The 15,694-nt window shown below is 39.3% G+C and overlaps 2 protein-coding genes across 6 annotated transcripts in view; both read left to right on the top strand.

The window, feature by feature from the left end:
- UEVLD (UEV and lactate/malate dehyrogenase domains) overlaps positions 1-15,694 on the top strand; it is a 30,593-nt gene that overhangs the window by 11,002 nt on the left and 3,897 nt on the right. Inside the window, exons 1-12 of one of the 4 annotated variants that reach the window (XM_010563867.1) lie at positions 14-476; positions 1,845-1,929; positions 2,579-2,641; positions 3,384-3,547; positions 4,305-4,440; positions 5,800-5,924; positions 6,565-6,670; positions 9,130-9,300; positions 10,251-10,424; positions 11,002-11,086; positions 11,732-11,855; positions 13,201-13,361. In XM_010563867.1, the coding sequence (XP_010562169.1) occupies positions 1,917-1,929; positions 2,579-2,641; positions 3,384-3,547; positions 4,305-4,440; positions 5,800-5,924; positions 6,565-6,670; positions 9,130-9,300; positions 10,251-10,424; positions 11,002-11,086; positions 11,732-11,855; positions 13,201-13,361 (1,322 nt within the window). In that variant the 5' untranslated portion in view covers positions 14-476; positions 1,845-1,916. Of the gene's footprint in view, positions 1-13; positions 477-1,844; positions 1,930-2,578; positions 2,642-3,383; positions 3,548-4,304; positions 4,441-5,799; positions 5,925-6,564; positions 6,671-9,129; positions 9,520-10,250; positions 10,425-11,001; positions 11,087-11,731; positions 11,856-13,200; positions 13,362-15,694 lie in introns of those variants that run through there. The other 3 variants (XM_010563866.1, XM_010563868.1, XR_774141.1) reach the window with 3 other exon arrangements.
- TSG101 (tumor susceptibility 101) overlaps positions 15,516-15,694 on the top strand; it is a 21,811-nt gene continuing 21,632 nt past the window's right edge. For both annotated transcript variants that reach the window (XM_010563871.1, XM_010563870.1), the window contains exon 1: positions 15,516-15,601. In XM_010563871.1, coding sequence (XP_010562173.1) covers positions 15,560-15,601 — 42 coding nt within the window. In that variant the 5' untranslated portion in view covers positions 15,516-15,559. The remainder of the gene's footprint in view (positions 15,602-15,694) is intronic.

The following is a 15,694-nucleotide window of genomic DNA, read 5'->3' as shown; positions in this document are numbered from 1 at the left end:
TTTAGGGGGGGGGGAGGAAAGGAAGGGAGCGGCTCACCTGAAGCGGGAGAGGAGGGAGCGGGCGACGCCAGGGGTGCAGCGCCTGGCGGCCCCCCCCGGTCGGCAAGGGTTCCCGCGAGTCCAAACCTGAGGTGCTGCGAGGGGAAGGGCAGCGCTGAGGGGGTTGTGCCGCCCAGCCCCCCGCCCCTCCCCTGCGGGCAGCGCGGAGCCGTCTTTAATGTCGCGATCGTCGCTCGTAGAAGACCTCTGTGCCGTTCGGGGTGCAGGGTTAACGTTGCCGTACCGCAGCCGAGTTTAAAGTTGCCCCACGCATCGTTTTATTCCTGTGGCTCAGGACACAGGCAGACGTGTGAGGTGCTGAAACCTTACTCGGCGTGGAGAGTTACCCGCGTCCTCGGGGATTTGTCGTGACAATCCCTGCGTTCGTATCGCCACGCTTTAGAAACACTGATTCGCTTTCATAGCATCGCTCTGAGGTAAAGGCGTTTTAATTTCCGTAGGAGAAACTGAGGTATGCGTATTTAAATTTTGGGCGTGCCAAATAATTTTAGGTGCCGAATGAGAAAGGTCTGTATCTGACTCACCTCATAAATCTTCTGATCTTTGGAAAAGAACAAAATATTCAATAGGAATGCCTCATCTTGCATTACAATTAAGAAGGGGGTCAGCTGGGGAAAGATGGCTTTGATTTCGCAACCAGATGTATCAGCACTTCTGAAAATCAGTTAAGTTGTGGAGACGTTCCTAATTTGAGCACCTTTGACTTTATTTTTTTTTTAACTGCTTGACTTTGCAGTATCCTGTAAGCCCAAATGTGGAGAAGCTGACTAAAAGGTGTTTCCTTTCAGCAGCTTTGTGTTTTCTTGTATGAGGTGGAAAATAGTCATACCATCCACGTAGCTGTAGTATTGCTGCTGTTTCTGGTGGGTGCCTTACTGAAGGGAGTGTAGATTTTAGCTACTACTTCATGACAAGTATTCCAGTGCAGTGAGCAGCTCTTTAAGCCGTTGTCAGGCCACAGTTGTGTTTGCTTAGGCGAGGGTTCCAGGACAAGTCCGGACTTCCTAAAATGAGAAGCAGATGCTCTAAAGTAGGAAATGGAAAATAGTCTTGATAACTTTAAGATGTGGGAGGATGCAAATATCTTGGAAGTTCAGATATCAGACTGGCTGGGGACAGTCTAAATGAAGTAGCAGTGATTCATTCTTGCTGATAATTACTTTCAGATCACATTTCAAGCGTCAGTACTTCTGCTGATCTGTGGGCAGGCTTACTGTAGGTGGGAAAGAGGGATGCGTTATTTTGTTTGAATTTTCTCAGCTCTCAAGGACAGCTTAAACATGGGAAAAAATTCCTAAAGGCTAATTACTTAACACGTTTAATATGTTTATGGCGATCAACATCTTAGGAAACTCTTCTATAATGTGTGCAGGTGGATCTGAGTTTTTAGTAGTAACTGTCAGTAATAAGACAGCTTCTTTTTTCTAAGGGGTTTATATTTTTATGTTGGTTTTGATTATTGGGTGCAGAGGAGACTAAATTTTATTAAGCCTCTGCTCACACAGTTGTAAAGAGGAAGGAATAGTATATCAGGAGTGATGTTCAGAATTGGAGTTCCATTCTAGCAACAGCAGACCTGCGATACCTTTAAGGCTTTTTTTTTATCAAATTTTTTGATAATTTATTTCACACCAAAACCATTTATAATACTACAAGTAATTATTACCTTCTCCTTTTTGTGTTTCTACTTTCTCTTGGTTCCTTTTCCCTATCTGTGGTAATGAAAGAAAAAGCCTTTGAAATGAAACATTTTTTTTCTGATTTTTTTTCTCCACCTTTTCCAGTATAAGTTCAGAGACCTGACCATAGAAGAACTAAAGAATGTTAACAAGGCCTACCCAAACTTCACGTTCTCCATGAACACATACAGTAAGAAGTGATATAGTTACTTTGAACTAATTGTGATTCTTACTTGTCATAGGTTCGGACTGTGTATAATAGAAGCTAGTGTATCTTTCAGTTGTGTTCCTATCTTTATTTTGACTTGCAGCAAAATTTCTCATGCCATGTGACTATTTTTAAAAGTTCTTCCAAGAATGTATACATATAAAAACCTGACTCATTCACTAAATTTCATTTTATTTTAACTTGTCAGTAATTATAGAAGATTGATGTTATTTTAAATTCTTGATATGTAACAGCATTTTTCCTATATCCCATGACTGTCTTGAAGGCACTTTGATGTCTTTAGCTTATCAAGTGTAACGTCCAGAATCTCTAGCCTGACTGAAAGTTCCTACAACACCAGAATTACCCAGGACAAGGGATTTTAAGACTAATGATGTGCTTAGTTGTACCAGTGCAATTTTCATTAAGATTCCATTAAGGAATTATCTCAAAGGGGGAGGGGGGACCGTAGTAACATTTTAGCCTTGGTTCTTTCAGGAGCAGTGTATTTGATTTCTAAAGAAAAATTAGCGTTGTATATTGGTAGTCATGGATGGGATTGCCATGCCATATTTGAAAGGATTTATTATTATTATTATTATTTTTTTTTTAATCACATTTTTAATTTCAGCCTTCAAGGATGGATCCCAGAAGGACCTCCTGAATTTTAGTGGTACTGTTCCAGTGAAATACGGTAAGATAAGTCAAATATAATTTCCTTACCAGTTATGAATCTAATTGTAGAATGTGTTGGGTACTGCCCCTTAACAATATACTGTGCAGCTTCTTTAAAGGTGGCTATAAAGTATTTTGCATGAATTGGCAGAAGCCACTTCTACTGCATAAACAAGTGCCTTTGTGCACTCATAGATGCTGAAATGAGGTGGTATTAGATAAGTCAATTAACTATTAAAAAATCATGTAGTTTGAGACTGGGTAGGCAAACTCTTTGGTTCTATTGGAGGTTGCGTGAACTCTACAAGCCCTATGCTTGTATAGGCAGTGTCCAAAAATAACTAGTTGGTAATTTTTTATTTTTAACTTAAAGCCTTTGAAGTCTGAGGTAAAGCTCTTAATAGATGCCTCTCTGTATCAGTTGTTGAGTCCTAAAATAAGTATGAAATGGGTAGCTGTAAGAGATTTCTTTGCCTGGAAAAGGCGGACACGTTGGCTGATAGAATACCCTGGGAAACAAAACAACAACAAAGCTTTATATTAAGGACACAATCGGTAGCATGTCAAGTTGATCCAGACAAGTCTGCTTTCATTAACTAGCCTAAGCAATGTAAATACTTTCCAGTGTGAATCTAGAAAGTGATCTGTCAAGCTTTTTTTCTTTGATATTATGAAGTGTGAATCACATGCAAATGTGCCTGGTTTTTAGTGTCTCTTCTCAATGCGGAAGTTAGCAATGGCTTTTGTTTTGTGTTGAACAGGTAATTCCTATAACATACCTATTCATCTGTGGATTCTGGATTCTCATCCCTTTGCTCCCCCCATTTGCTTCTTGAAGCCGACTGTGAACATGGGCATTTTAGTGGGAAAGCATGTTGATGCTCATGGCAGGATTTATTTGCCCTACCTGCAAAACTGGAGCCATGTAAGAGAAGGAGGGGCTGATGGGAGGAAAGTATTTGGGAATAAAGCATGCTATCATATGGAGATCAATGGAGGGGAGTGGATAGAGTTTGGGGCTTTTTGTTTTCTGCATTTTTTGTTAATCTTAAGTATGTAATGATTGTGCAAAGAGAAGTAGAATGTTATGTCTCTTGAAATTACACCTTTCAGACTGTCTGGAGCGATTGTAAAGGAAGTTATAAGTGATTGTAAGGAAAATTATTTTAAGCTGAAGAAAAAAGGGACTGACTTTGTTATAAAGCAGTAAAAGCCTCATGCGGACCCTTTGATACTTTTTCCTTTGTTGCTGTGAGTAATGAATAATAATACTAGACCAATTGACTATCCCTCAACAAAGTTCAATGGAAGTTCCTACCTTTTGGGTATGTCTCTTTCAGCAGAACTCTGAAACATTGGCATAGAGAATCAAAAGCCAATGCTGTTGCTAAATGATTTTATGCACTGTATTAAATAACTTACTTAAATATGACTGTCAGGCCAGTAAAAATGATTTAATGGATGCTAGTTTTCTGAAATGGATGGGATATATTTTTCATTATTGGTCTAGAATTTCCCAGGCTTTTCCTTTACCTACAATGTTAATGTAAGTGTTAAGGGTGTCAATATTTATAATTTGATTAAACTTTGTATAGCTGTGGTTCTTCACTGCAGTTTACAGCTGATACCACTCTATGAAATAGCAAGTCAACTGTTTTATCTTCTCTATTGCTATATTTCAGCCTAAATCAAATGTCATTGGATTAATCAAGGAAATGATTGCAAAATTTGAGGAAGAACTCCCTTTGTATTCACTCTCATCTTCGGATGCAGCCAGGCAATCGGAACTTCTCTCCTACATTGCAAAGATTACTGAAGGTGTGGATGTTTTCATATATTTGTTTGTAATGTTCCTACACAATGCCCGTTTTGTTTATTGCTATTACTCGATATAACAAAGATGCCTACACAATTTTAATATCTGAATTTTTGGTGTTTGCATGTACACAGTGTTTGGTATTTCCTCTGTGTAATCAAAAGTGCCTCTTTTTGAACTGAGAGCTCAGATTCTCTTTATTTGAATAAGCAGCTCATTTTGGATGTTTGCATTTAAACCTACCGTAAAATGCTGTAGACTTGGTACTACTCATTTGTTGGAAATTACTGCAGCAAAACCCTGTGTGAGATCTTGTGGAAGGGAAATGTGATTTTATTATAAACAAGTTGATTTTACCCAATCACAGTCATTCATTCTCTCAGATCTCATTCACCCATAATCTCGGATCCGCAGTCGTAAGCCCTGAGACCCGCCTGACCACAATCACTGGTGTGCAACACTGAGGACAAGGAGTGCTGGCTGTTGAGCCCATATGATGTCTCTTGGGCTCGTTTTGTTCAGTGGTGACAAGCTGATTTCGGACTTGTCTTTTACACCCTTTGGGAGTGGATGCTATTTGGCATTTTTGCCTCATTACTTTATCTCACCCATTGTAAGTCTTGGGCAAAATTCATTAATTTCATGGTTCTCCTGTTTTCCTTATCTGTGTATTTTATGGCTTCAGTCCTGTTGTTGTTCATCCTGATGTATTTTTTTCAGGTTAGACTTTTCTTTTTCCTTCTTTTAGTGAAACCACAGATGGTCATCTGTGGCAACTAGTGCAAACCTTTCCCTTTAACCCTTTTCTGCTGTTTCTTCTGGTAATTGTGTACATATACATGCTTGTGAGCACGTCTGTGTGTATGCACAATACATGTTTCTAGTCAGTCAATGTTTCTATTACATATCTCTCTGCATTATAGTTAGAATGAGAATTGTTGTGTTACCAGTAGCATTGGCTAAACAACCTCAGATCATTGTATTTTAATCAAATTCCATTTTGCATGTCTTTTCAAAATACGAAAAAATTTTACAAATTTTATGACCATGGTATATATTCACACCTGTAACAGTAGCAAAGGGAGTATTGTTTGTGTGGTCTTTAGTGTCTATCTTCTTGCTATTGTTATGCTCATATTTTCCATTTAGTGAAAAAATATTCCTGTCCAGAGAGGAATATTTGTGTTTTACACCTTGCAAGTTGTGATGAATTTTTTGTGGTCAGGCTTGACCACTATTTTGAAGAAGTTTATGTAATATGGTTTAACGCTGGCACAACCATGATCCTTTATGAAGCAGCAATACTTTTATTGATACAGTGTGGACCAGCACTTAAGTCTGTGGTTTTCTTTTAATTGTAGGAGAGACTGACATGAAATCAAAGAGTAAAATTGGTGGAGGCAAAAACGAAGGATGTTTTAACAAAATTACTGTTGTTGGAGCTGGAGATCTTGGCATTGCATGTGTGCTAGCACTTGCAGCAAAGGTACATAATTATTATAAATAGCAACAGACCTGATCAACAGAGAGGTTTCCAACCTATTTCTTAGTGTATGACACATAGAAATAACTCAGCAGTTTTAATAACCATGTCACTGCTTCTTCTCTCTTTCAGTTCTCCGAGTCATTTCTCTCTTCAGTTAACTTATGGACACACAAAAGTGTTAAGTTTTTGCCTTGTTTTCTCAGTCAGCTTTTTAAATACAAAAGGTTGAATATTGAATTCACTTATTTTGAAAATCCTTAGTTAAAGGATTCTTGCCTTGAGCGGTGGCCTCTCACACTTGGGATCTCCTAGTCCCCTGGAAAAAGATAGTCTGTAGACGGTCTGTACTTCATTACAGCTGTATGCTCAGAGACAACAGTAACATCAACATTTATAACTTCTCAGAGATGGTTTTGTGAGTTTTTTGTTTGTTTCATAATGAGTCACTTTCCAATTAAACTCACTAAAGTAAATTAATTTTCTTCTTATTTGACAGTGATTTTGGTCAGTAATTTTGTTTGTTTTATACACAGTACAACAATAACTGGAATTGGAGGAAAACTGGTTTTTATTCCTTACCTCCGCAAGAACAAGTTTTGGTTTGTTTTATTGTTGATCTGCATTATTTTTATTCATACAGGGTGCTGCAGACAAGGTGGTTCTTTTGGATATTTCTGATGGTGCAGCAAAAGGAGGGACCATGGACTTGGAGATCTTTGCTCTGCCAAATGTGGAGATCAGCAAAGGTATTAGATGTTGTTACTGGAGTGGGAGCGAGTACTGTACTGTGTGTGCTTGTGTTCGTTTTAATGAGAGCAGGACATCTTGGGAGATACAAAGGCTCTGGCATATAGACCATCTTTTTAAAAAGATGTTATCTTTTCATAGCTTCTTGCTTTTCTTCATCTTTTCAGGGCAGAATTGGGAGGGGAAGGTTCAGCAAAGCTTGCATCACTTTTATTTCAGGCTTTTTTCATTCTGTTTATAGAGGTAGAAGTATGTGAGTCTGTACTCCTCAGGTAAGAGGCTAATGCTGAAATTGGAGTCGCACAGAAACAGAGAGAAGCCAAGCTACTACTTCAGTGTTATAGGTGGGGAGGGTGAATGTTGTCCCTCAGACAGGGTTCATTTACTCGGTGTGCAAGCCAATAACACACAGCGTGGAGGTATTTTCAAATTAACTTCATTGATGCGCATGAATGGGTGCCTGTCTCAAGACAGCACACCCTTGTCTCAAAAAATTCTCACATTTGTACACTTAACTAATACATATTCATTGTTATTTTTCTTAATGATTTGTTCTTTCTTCTTCACCCCTCATGTAAATTAGCATGCAGATTCTGTCTTCTTTATTGTCGTCTTTGAGTAGGTGGTATCATTTGAGTAGGTGGTCAATGAGTCAGTGGTCGCAATCTCCCCATGTAGGAATTACCTTTTACCTACTTCTTCCCTAATCTTGGCAGTTCCAAGCGATTCTTCAAGGTTTATTGACGAGACCACAATCCATTACCTTTTCTGACATAAACATAAAGCCCCATTGTCTAATAGTTAGTTCCTAAGTCCTAAATCATGTCTAGTTATTGTTTCCCTATTTTAAACATTAACTGATGGGGGCTGTACGCAGGACTTTAGCAGCTCCCTGGTTATTTCAGTCATATTGTACATATTAATTGATAACAGGAAGGAAGGGGGGAAAAATGTATGTATGTTAGGGAATTAGAGACAGTTGTGAGAGCAGTGTTAAAAAGGCTGATAAATAAAGGTAAGTTTCAAAGTACTACTTCCCTAGATTGATGTTGATTAAACATGCACATGGCTGATAGTTAGTTCTTAATCATTATCACTGCATATTCAAACAATTAATTCTTAACAATCTTGTCCTCAATTAGCTGTGAGTGTACAATTCAACAGAGTGGATGCCACGTTTCTGTAATTAGTGGTGATGGCTACAGTCTTTGATGGTTTTAGTCACAGAGGTTGAGGTGATGTGGCTCAAAAGCTCTTCCACAGGAGAAGCTGGAACTGACTTGAGCAACTTTCCCGTTGTTCCTTTCTTGTCTGTGGTGGTTTTATATTCCTTGTGCCTTCTGCAAGATGAAGTGGGGGCTTTCTTGTGCTTCTGATGTAATTTCTCTTATTTTGTGGTCAGGGATGTGTTCTGGTTCCACCAGGTATCTTACCTGTTTATTCTGCACCTGACATTGCCTGCTTTACATCCTTTGATCTTATATTGCAGGTTTTACTGCTAGCACGTTTTTTCCTGAACCCTGGTTGTGCAATTGTACCACAAATCTCTGTGCCTTTGTGGTTACCTATTACATACTTACATTTAGCCATGGTACAAAAAGCTTGTATGTTGTTGCTGGCTATGCTATTAGTAGTGTTACAATATTAGAAAATGCTTATACGCTGTCACCTGTTGTTTTAGTATGCTTATATCTAGGTTTGGGGCAAGCTGATATTAATTATATCCTGCTTAGTATGTTTCTAATTTGTCAGTGCACTAGGCCTCTGCTTTGGCTTCAGCTGGTTCCAGAAGTGGTGTGACAGTCAAATTACCTTGTTTCTGTGTCCAAGCTGATCGCCTGTATGGTACTTAGATATGCAGTTACCTGCTGAAGGCAGCTTTGACTTACGAATTTCTGCAGCAAATGTAGTTGTGTGTTTTCCTGGGCTAATAAATACGTGTCTCTTACTTGAGTTAATAAATAGCCTTTTGGAACACTTCTTGTGGTTGTCTGCATGTCCTAGACTGAGCTATAAGATGAAAAATTATAGAAGCCTCAGATAAAGGAGTTGAAAGTCTTTCCACTTCTTTAAAAATCAGAATAAAAATGAAGCAGCCTTTTCATGTTTGTTTGGGTTTTTTCCCCTCTCTTGCCAAGAAAACTTGGAAAAGCTTATCTATCAACCCCATCTAGATGTTTTCTGGTCTCGCTCTGTAACTTTGGACAAATTGCAGTCTGCCTTCTGTGTTTGCCAACTATGAAATGGGAAAAATAGTTCTGTGGGAGAGCTGTGTTTTACAGGTGCCGTGGAAGTGCCCCAAATTCCACATTGGGCGATATGGCGGGGAGACAGGAGGGGAAGAATCCCTAACTAGGCTGGATGCTGCAGTTCAGCCTTTAGGGTGGCTCTTCGTTTTGCATCCAGAACTTGATAGAATGACATAAATTTAAAAAACATAATTTCTTTATATTTTCAGATTTTTCTGCTTCAGCTGATTCAAAAGTTGTGGTACTTACAGTTAATTCCCTGGGTAATGCTCAGACTTACCTTGATGTCATACAAAGCAATGTGGATTTGTTCAGAGGAATTATCCCAGCAATATCGCACTACAGTCAGAACACTGTGCTTGTTGTTGCTTCTCATCCAGGTATGTTGGTACTTCACCTAATGTTCTGTCCCTCAGCTGGCTTTCTCTTTGGCCTGTTTTAAAAATACGTTACTGCTGAATACACCCACTTAGTAAAAAATTTTTGCTACTCTGAAAGATGTTTTCCTTTTCAGCTTTGAGCAGGACACTGTCTTTGAGAGTTTTTTCTTTACTGTTACCAAGATAAAAGAAAATAGTATACTTTGTTTTGTATAAAAGGTATGTATTTCTGTATGTTTCTGTATGTAATTTCCGCCTGATTGTATCTACAAGATTAGCATCCATTGGCTGTTGTCTTGTCAGTTGTGAGTTTTATGTATACATTTCTTCTGTGCAGTAAGGATAGATGCATGTGTGTTATGTGCCGTATGATCAGACTCACAGACTACTAATATACATAATGTGGTGTTGATAGTAAATATTGCAGCTATGTTTTGGTGGAAAGTTTAAATCTGTTGGGTCAGTGGTTCTGTGAAGTAAGACAAGGCAAAAGCACTACTTAAAAGGGAAAGAAGTAAGTGTGAGCCTCTGTCCTGTAAATGCACTGAAGACAGCCCTTTTCTATTTCTCAAGTGCTTCTTACCCTTCCTATCATTTAGAGCTGTGGAGATGGAGAAAAGAGTGCTTGCCAAATGAAAAGAAATTAAATACTGGCTGAATTAAATTGAGAAGCATGTGAGATTTTTTGGTAGAGGGAAGCATGGTGACTCATTCTGAAGTTTCACTTGACTTCTCTTAAAACTACTTGAGCTGTGAATTTTCTTCACCCCCTCCCCACCCGACTTGGTGTTTTAGGTTGAAATAAACTACTGATATGTTTTTACATGCCTATGCCTTTTCTAAAGTAAACAACATGGTCCTGAGTTTTTTGTAATTGTGATTCGTAATCTGCAGTTGTGTTGAATTTTGAGTTGTCCTTCATTGTCAACATATTTTTCTTTCATACATAGTTGAAATAATGACATATGTGTCATGGAAGCTGAGTGCGTTTCCCAAAAGCAGAGTTATTGGAGTAGGTGCCAATCTAGATACTGAGAGATTTCAGTATATACTGACAAACCTTTTGAAAGCAGAGGCGCTGGCAAAAGATGCTTGGATTATTGGTGAACAAGGGGAAGACAAAGGTAAAGTGATACTTTTATTATGACTATGAGTATATAATGTCCTGGCAGTGCTTAAGTAATTGATTAATGAAAGAATAATTGAGAAAAGTAATTAAGGTAGTCATAAGCAGCGTGGTAGATTTTCTTAATTATGGTTCTAAATAATACAGTTTTGGTGTGTGCCCGAGACTGAAGACCTCAAGTGGTAGCAAAAGTATTTGACATTTGTCACAGTAAAAAAAACCAAACCATACAGCCTCAAATGCTTTTTATTCGGTATAACAATACAGGTTAGAGGTACAGAAAGAGGAAGAAAATGTGGTATAATATATGGTAGGTTACTGCTAATGTAAGAATTATTAGGTATTACTTCATTTTTAAGCAAGTGTCTCTGGCCAGGTGCTACTGTAGAGTTTATTTCGGCAGTCTGGCAAACCTTAGAAGGTCATCAACTACATTTGGGTTGTTGTGGGGGAAGGAGAGTTTGGAAAGCTTGAATTTTTTGTTGTTTTTTTTTTTTTTCTTCTCCCCACTTTATCTGATACCTATTTTAGTTACTGTTTAGATATGCATTTAAATGTTGGTTGTTTCTATTTAGTACCATCATGGACCAGGTGTAATTTAGTTGCAAATCAAATGGAACCAATGGCTGCTTGTAACTCAAGGGAAAAGGTGGCTAACAGGTAACACCATTATAATCTTAATTGTTTTTTTTCTTCATATTTAGGCACTTGATGTTTGCAGAGTTTTTTCTTCAGCTCTTTATGAGGAGGAGGAAGTTTACTCTAAAATGTTGACATACTGAGTTTACAGGAAATTGTAGGTCTGAGTGTCATTCACTTTCATATATGTGTATATGCCCACTGTTTTTCTGAAGTTCTCAATAATGTGCCTGTGATGATCTACGGATAAGATAAGCTTTGTAGAATATACGCTAGAATATTAGAGCTGCCAGCCCGATTGTGTTTTTAAAAAAAAAAAAAAAAGTAGACAAGCCTTCCAGCACACTTTTCTCAAGAGTTTGTGTGAAAGCAGTTTACTTCAAAGTACATGTTTGGATCAATTTATCTGATTTAATTAGCCACATATCAGTTACACCTCTTGACAGAAAAGAGAATTGTTACAAGTGTGGGTAAAATATACACAAAGAAATTCTATAAAGCAATTCTTAATTCCCTTCTGTTTTCCAAAACAGAGAATCATGTTTTTATAGTACACTTTACCTGATACGATACACTTAATCTGTCTTTTGGGTTTTACATATAAACCAAAGTAGGAATAACTATAATCTAAACATCATGTTTTTCTCCTTTTCCTGGTTTACATAGAGCTATGGAAGTTCTAAAGGGAAAAGGTCAGAGATCTTGGTCTGTTGGCCTCTCAGTTGCTGATTTGACTGACAGTATACTGAAAGATAAAAGAAAGGTTCATTCTGTATCCATTCTGGCAAAGGTAAATGTGTTATTAATATCTTTTGGTTGGCACTGTAATTATATTATTTATACTGGATATGACCATTAATTTCAGCAGCACAGACATCTTACTTAAAGAAACTGTTCTGAAGTAGCACTACTTCCATTACTTTCTTCCAATAACAGCTTTCAATTCTAGTCCAAAAGTGAGCAAAAATCAATTGTTGTGTTAATCTGAAACCAGTATTAAATGTGGATTATTATCCAAAAAATACAAGAGTCTAGAGGGGAAAATACGTTCAAGGTTGCTGACCAGCTCCCCCTGAATAGCTGGATTTGGCAAATGAAGAGAAATGTGTGTGTCGCAGTTTCCAAGTGTTCATTATTGAATGTAGATTTTTCCAGGGGCCAAAAGAGTTGTGTGTCTTTTATGGAAGTATAAAATGGATTTTCTGCCAGTATTTTATTTGACCAGCTTTGAAACAGCTGCTTTTTTACTCCTTGATACTTTCCATTGAAAAGAAGATTATGAAGCTATATTTAACTTAAAATTGTAGACTGAACCTTGTTTAAAGTTTATCCTAAGAGGCTTCATTAAAGCATTAAGTCATTTCATATGAGGAAAAAAACCATGTAGAAACATTTACTGATCACTTCTATTTACAGGCTTCAGAAGGGTGATTTGCATGTCCCAGCATAGGGAAGTTGAGCAGCTTGCTTATTGTATCAACTACAGACATACACCTAATTTCATCATTATGTTTTCAAGTAAAGTTTTTAATTGTTTATGAACTAAATGCAGATACAGAGGAGTGACAAGTCTTTTAAACTGCAGAGTAACTACAGAATGTACATTTTGCCATTCAGATCCTAAAAATAACCAAAATCTACAGTATAAACTTGAATTATAGGGATATAAATTCAATAAAGTCTCTCACAGAATTAATATGGGATCAATACTCGAAAAATATTCCTTGAATAGCTCTCTTTGGCTGCATTTTTTAATTTCTTTTGTTCAGTGCCAAAAGACCTAATGATACTGTACATGTGTCCCTGCTTGTTCTACCTAAGTAACTGGTTAAAGGGTGTTTTGCAGTATAAGTTTTGCCTGCATTATAGAGGTCTGATGTATCTATATTGGGAAACTCTTCCAAGTGTGGCATGGTTCAAGATTTTTTTTATCTGTACAGTAATATTTTAAAGTTTCTATACAGTAACCCATTGCACAGCATCTAAAATAACTGGAATTGGACCTATACAAAACATGCCATATGATGGAATATCCTTGCTTAATGAAAATAATCAAGTTATTTTGGGTAGCTCCATGCTTCAGACAGAGCAGAAATCAGTAACTGTGTAACAGTGTTCTTTGTGTGTTATTTCAGGGATGTTGCAATATAAACAGTGAAGTATTCTTAAGTCTACCGTGTATTCTTGGAACCAATGGAGTGATTGAAATGGTCAAACTAGAAGAAGATCCACTAGTGCAAGAGAAACTGCAAAGCAGTGCAGGATCAATTCATGACCTTCAGCAGCAACTGAAACTGTAAGCAAGCACAAGGGAAACCACAGTGTCTGCTCACAAAAGAAAGGATTGCTTGGTATATATGGATTTTTATATAAAACAAGAAGGTTTTTTTTACTTTGCTTTCAAAAAGTGCTTTCTCAGTTTTGGTTTAAATTATTTAATACTGCACTGCACAGTAATCTCTTATTTGAAAAGTGCACTTTTGGAAGCCAAAATGAGGAGGGTAATATGCAAAAATGTTTTACCTAAATTCGGGTGACTTTCACCTGTGTTTTTTTGCTGCTAATTATAGCCTGATTCTTGGGTTATTCTTAGCTCTTTGCACCTCATTAGGACACAGTCTAGGAGAGCAGCTTACCCAGCTCTGCGGAAACTCCGGTGTGTAGAGCCAACTAGAATCTTCCTCCTGGTTTTTAAGTGCTGCATCAGGGGCTTGTCTGGAATATGGTCACACTCCAGCTCTTCAGGACACTGGGGGGTGCAGTTTGGTAGCTCGATTTTTCATGGCTGTCACAGATGCTCTTATGTCAATGGACTCCTGCTTACTACTGAGGGGAAAAAGCTAAAAGCATGATGTTAGCAGTGTCCTTCAAACCTGAAGTATTGGATATGAATTTTTGTTGTGTATTTAATACGATGTCTGAGACCTTCCGGTCATGACTTGTTTGCTCTTATTTTGTAAGGATGTTCAGAGCACTAAAGCCTCTGCAGTTCTCAGTACCTATGCGCAGCACTCTTGCCCTGTGCAGCATTGGAACAGGTGCCCTTCCTGAAAGGGAGGAGCAGGGGATGGGCTTCAAGTAAAGAATAAAATCTGACAGTTAGGTAATGTGGAAGTATCTGCGAGTTCCGGCCTTGATCCGAAGCCAGCTGATGTCAGTAAGCTTTACATCAGCCTGAGAAGAATACAGCTACTTGAGAAGGCAACAGAACCTGTAACCCTCCTCGGGGGAGGCCAGGGATGTGGTGAAAAAGCAGGATGTGGATTTTTCGATAAATCAAAGAGCAGATGTTTTTAAGATAAAGGGGTTTGGGGGATTCTAAGCTCTTGATTCACTGCACTGGTAAAAGACTATATTAATCCTGCTTATACCTCAGAGTCATGTTGCAGGCAGAGGAGATGTGAGCTCTACTCCTGCTGTGTGCAGCTTAGGAACGTCATTCCACGTTTGTGTTTTGAGGTGTGACTGGTTAAATACTGATGAAGCTTTCTGAGCAAAAGTAGGATCTGTGTCAGAATGAACGATCTATTCCTTTGTGCCTTCTGGTTATATCTCAAAGAGCCAGACTTACAAGGAATTCTGAGTTTATATTGGTCTCGGAATTAAGATAGAAAAAAAACCTTCAGTAATTCAGATTATTTTTTTTCATGGAGTACTCAAATTTCCTTCTTTGTGGTGGTCAGTGATAGGACAAAATTCGTGATGGCTGCAGGTGACCAACTTTGCTGCTACATTAAAAAAAAGCACCCAATGTGATGGCTGGACTCTGGAGTTGTTTTTTTGTCGTCGTTTTTTTCTCTTGCTTTGGAAAAAAAACAGTATAAAATTATGGTTTTACATTGTTCTTCAACGTGTTTTGTTTAATCTGTTGAGCGCTTATTCTATTGTGAACAGAGTGCTTTGTTTATTTGGGTTTTTTTTTATTAATAGTTTTAATCATAAAAAGCTGCCCCCTCTTCCTCAGATTGATGCTTATGTTATAAAGTAACTCATCTTGGCTCATCACTCTCGTGTTTGTGTGGCGTTCCTTGGAAAACAACCGCGGGACCGCAGCTCAGTCAGCGTGGCGGGTGACGGCACCTTCCCTTCTCCCGGGAAATTAATTCCCGGAAATACTTTTTAACAATAAACCGCACTACGAAGAATGTGTTAGACGTGCCGTGAGGTGTTTTCGATAACGCCAAGTACTGCTAGGGCGTGGCGTCGCTGAGGGACGGGGACAGGCAGGGTGGGGAGCGGCTGCCGGGCGCTGGAGCTGCCGCCGGGGCACCGGGCGAGCGCGGCCGCCCGCGCTCCCTCCCCACCGACCCGCCGCTGCCACCGTCGCCCCGGCTCCGGCCCTCGCGGAAGCGGCGTCACGGCCGGGCGGAAGCGGGCGGTGCTGCCGGAAGCGGGCGCGCGCAGCCGCTTCCTGTTCTTATGTAGGGGCGGCTGGGCCGGGCGGGGCCGGGGCGGGGCGGCGGCGGCGGTTGGGCGGAGGAGGGGCCGGCCGCCATGGCGGTCTCCGAGAGCCAGCTCAAGAAAATGCTCGCCAAGGTAACGGCGCGGCCGGCGGCACCGAGAGTCCGCTCCGCTGCCCTCCCCACTGCGCCGGCCCGGCTGGGTGGCTGCGCGCCGCCCCTGCCCTCC

This window comes from Haliaeetus leucocephalus, unplaced genomic scaffold (assembly GCF_000737465.1).
Source record: "Haliaeetus leucocephalus isolate CR32 unplaced genomic scaffold, Haliaeetus_leucocephalus-4.0 Scaffold173, whole genome shotgun sequence".
Lineage (NCBI taxonomy): Eukaryota > Metazoa > Chordata > Aves > Accipitriformes > Accipitridae > Haliaeetus > Haliaeetus leucocephalus.
The sequence above is the reverse complement of the archived record's forward strand: the minus strand, read 5'-3'. Positions and strand labels throughout refer to the sequence as shown.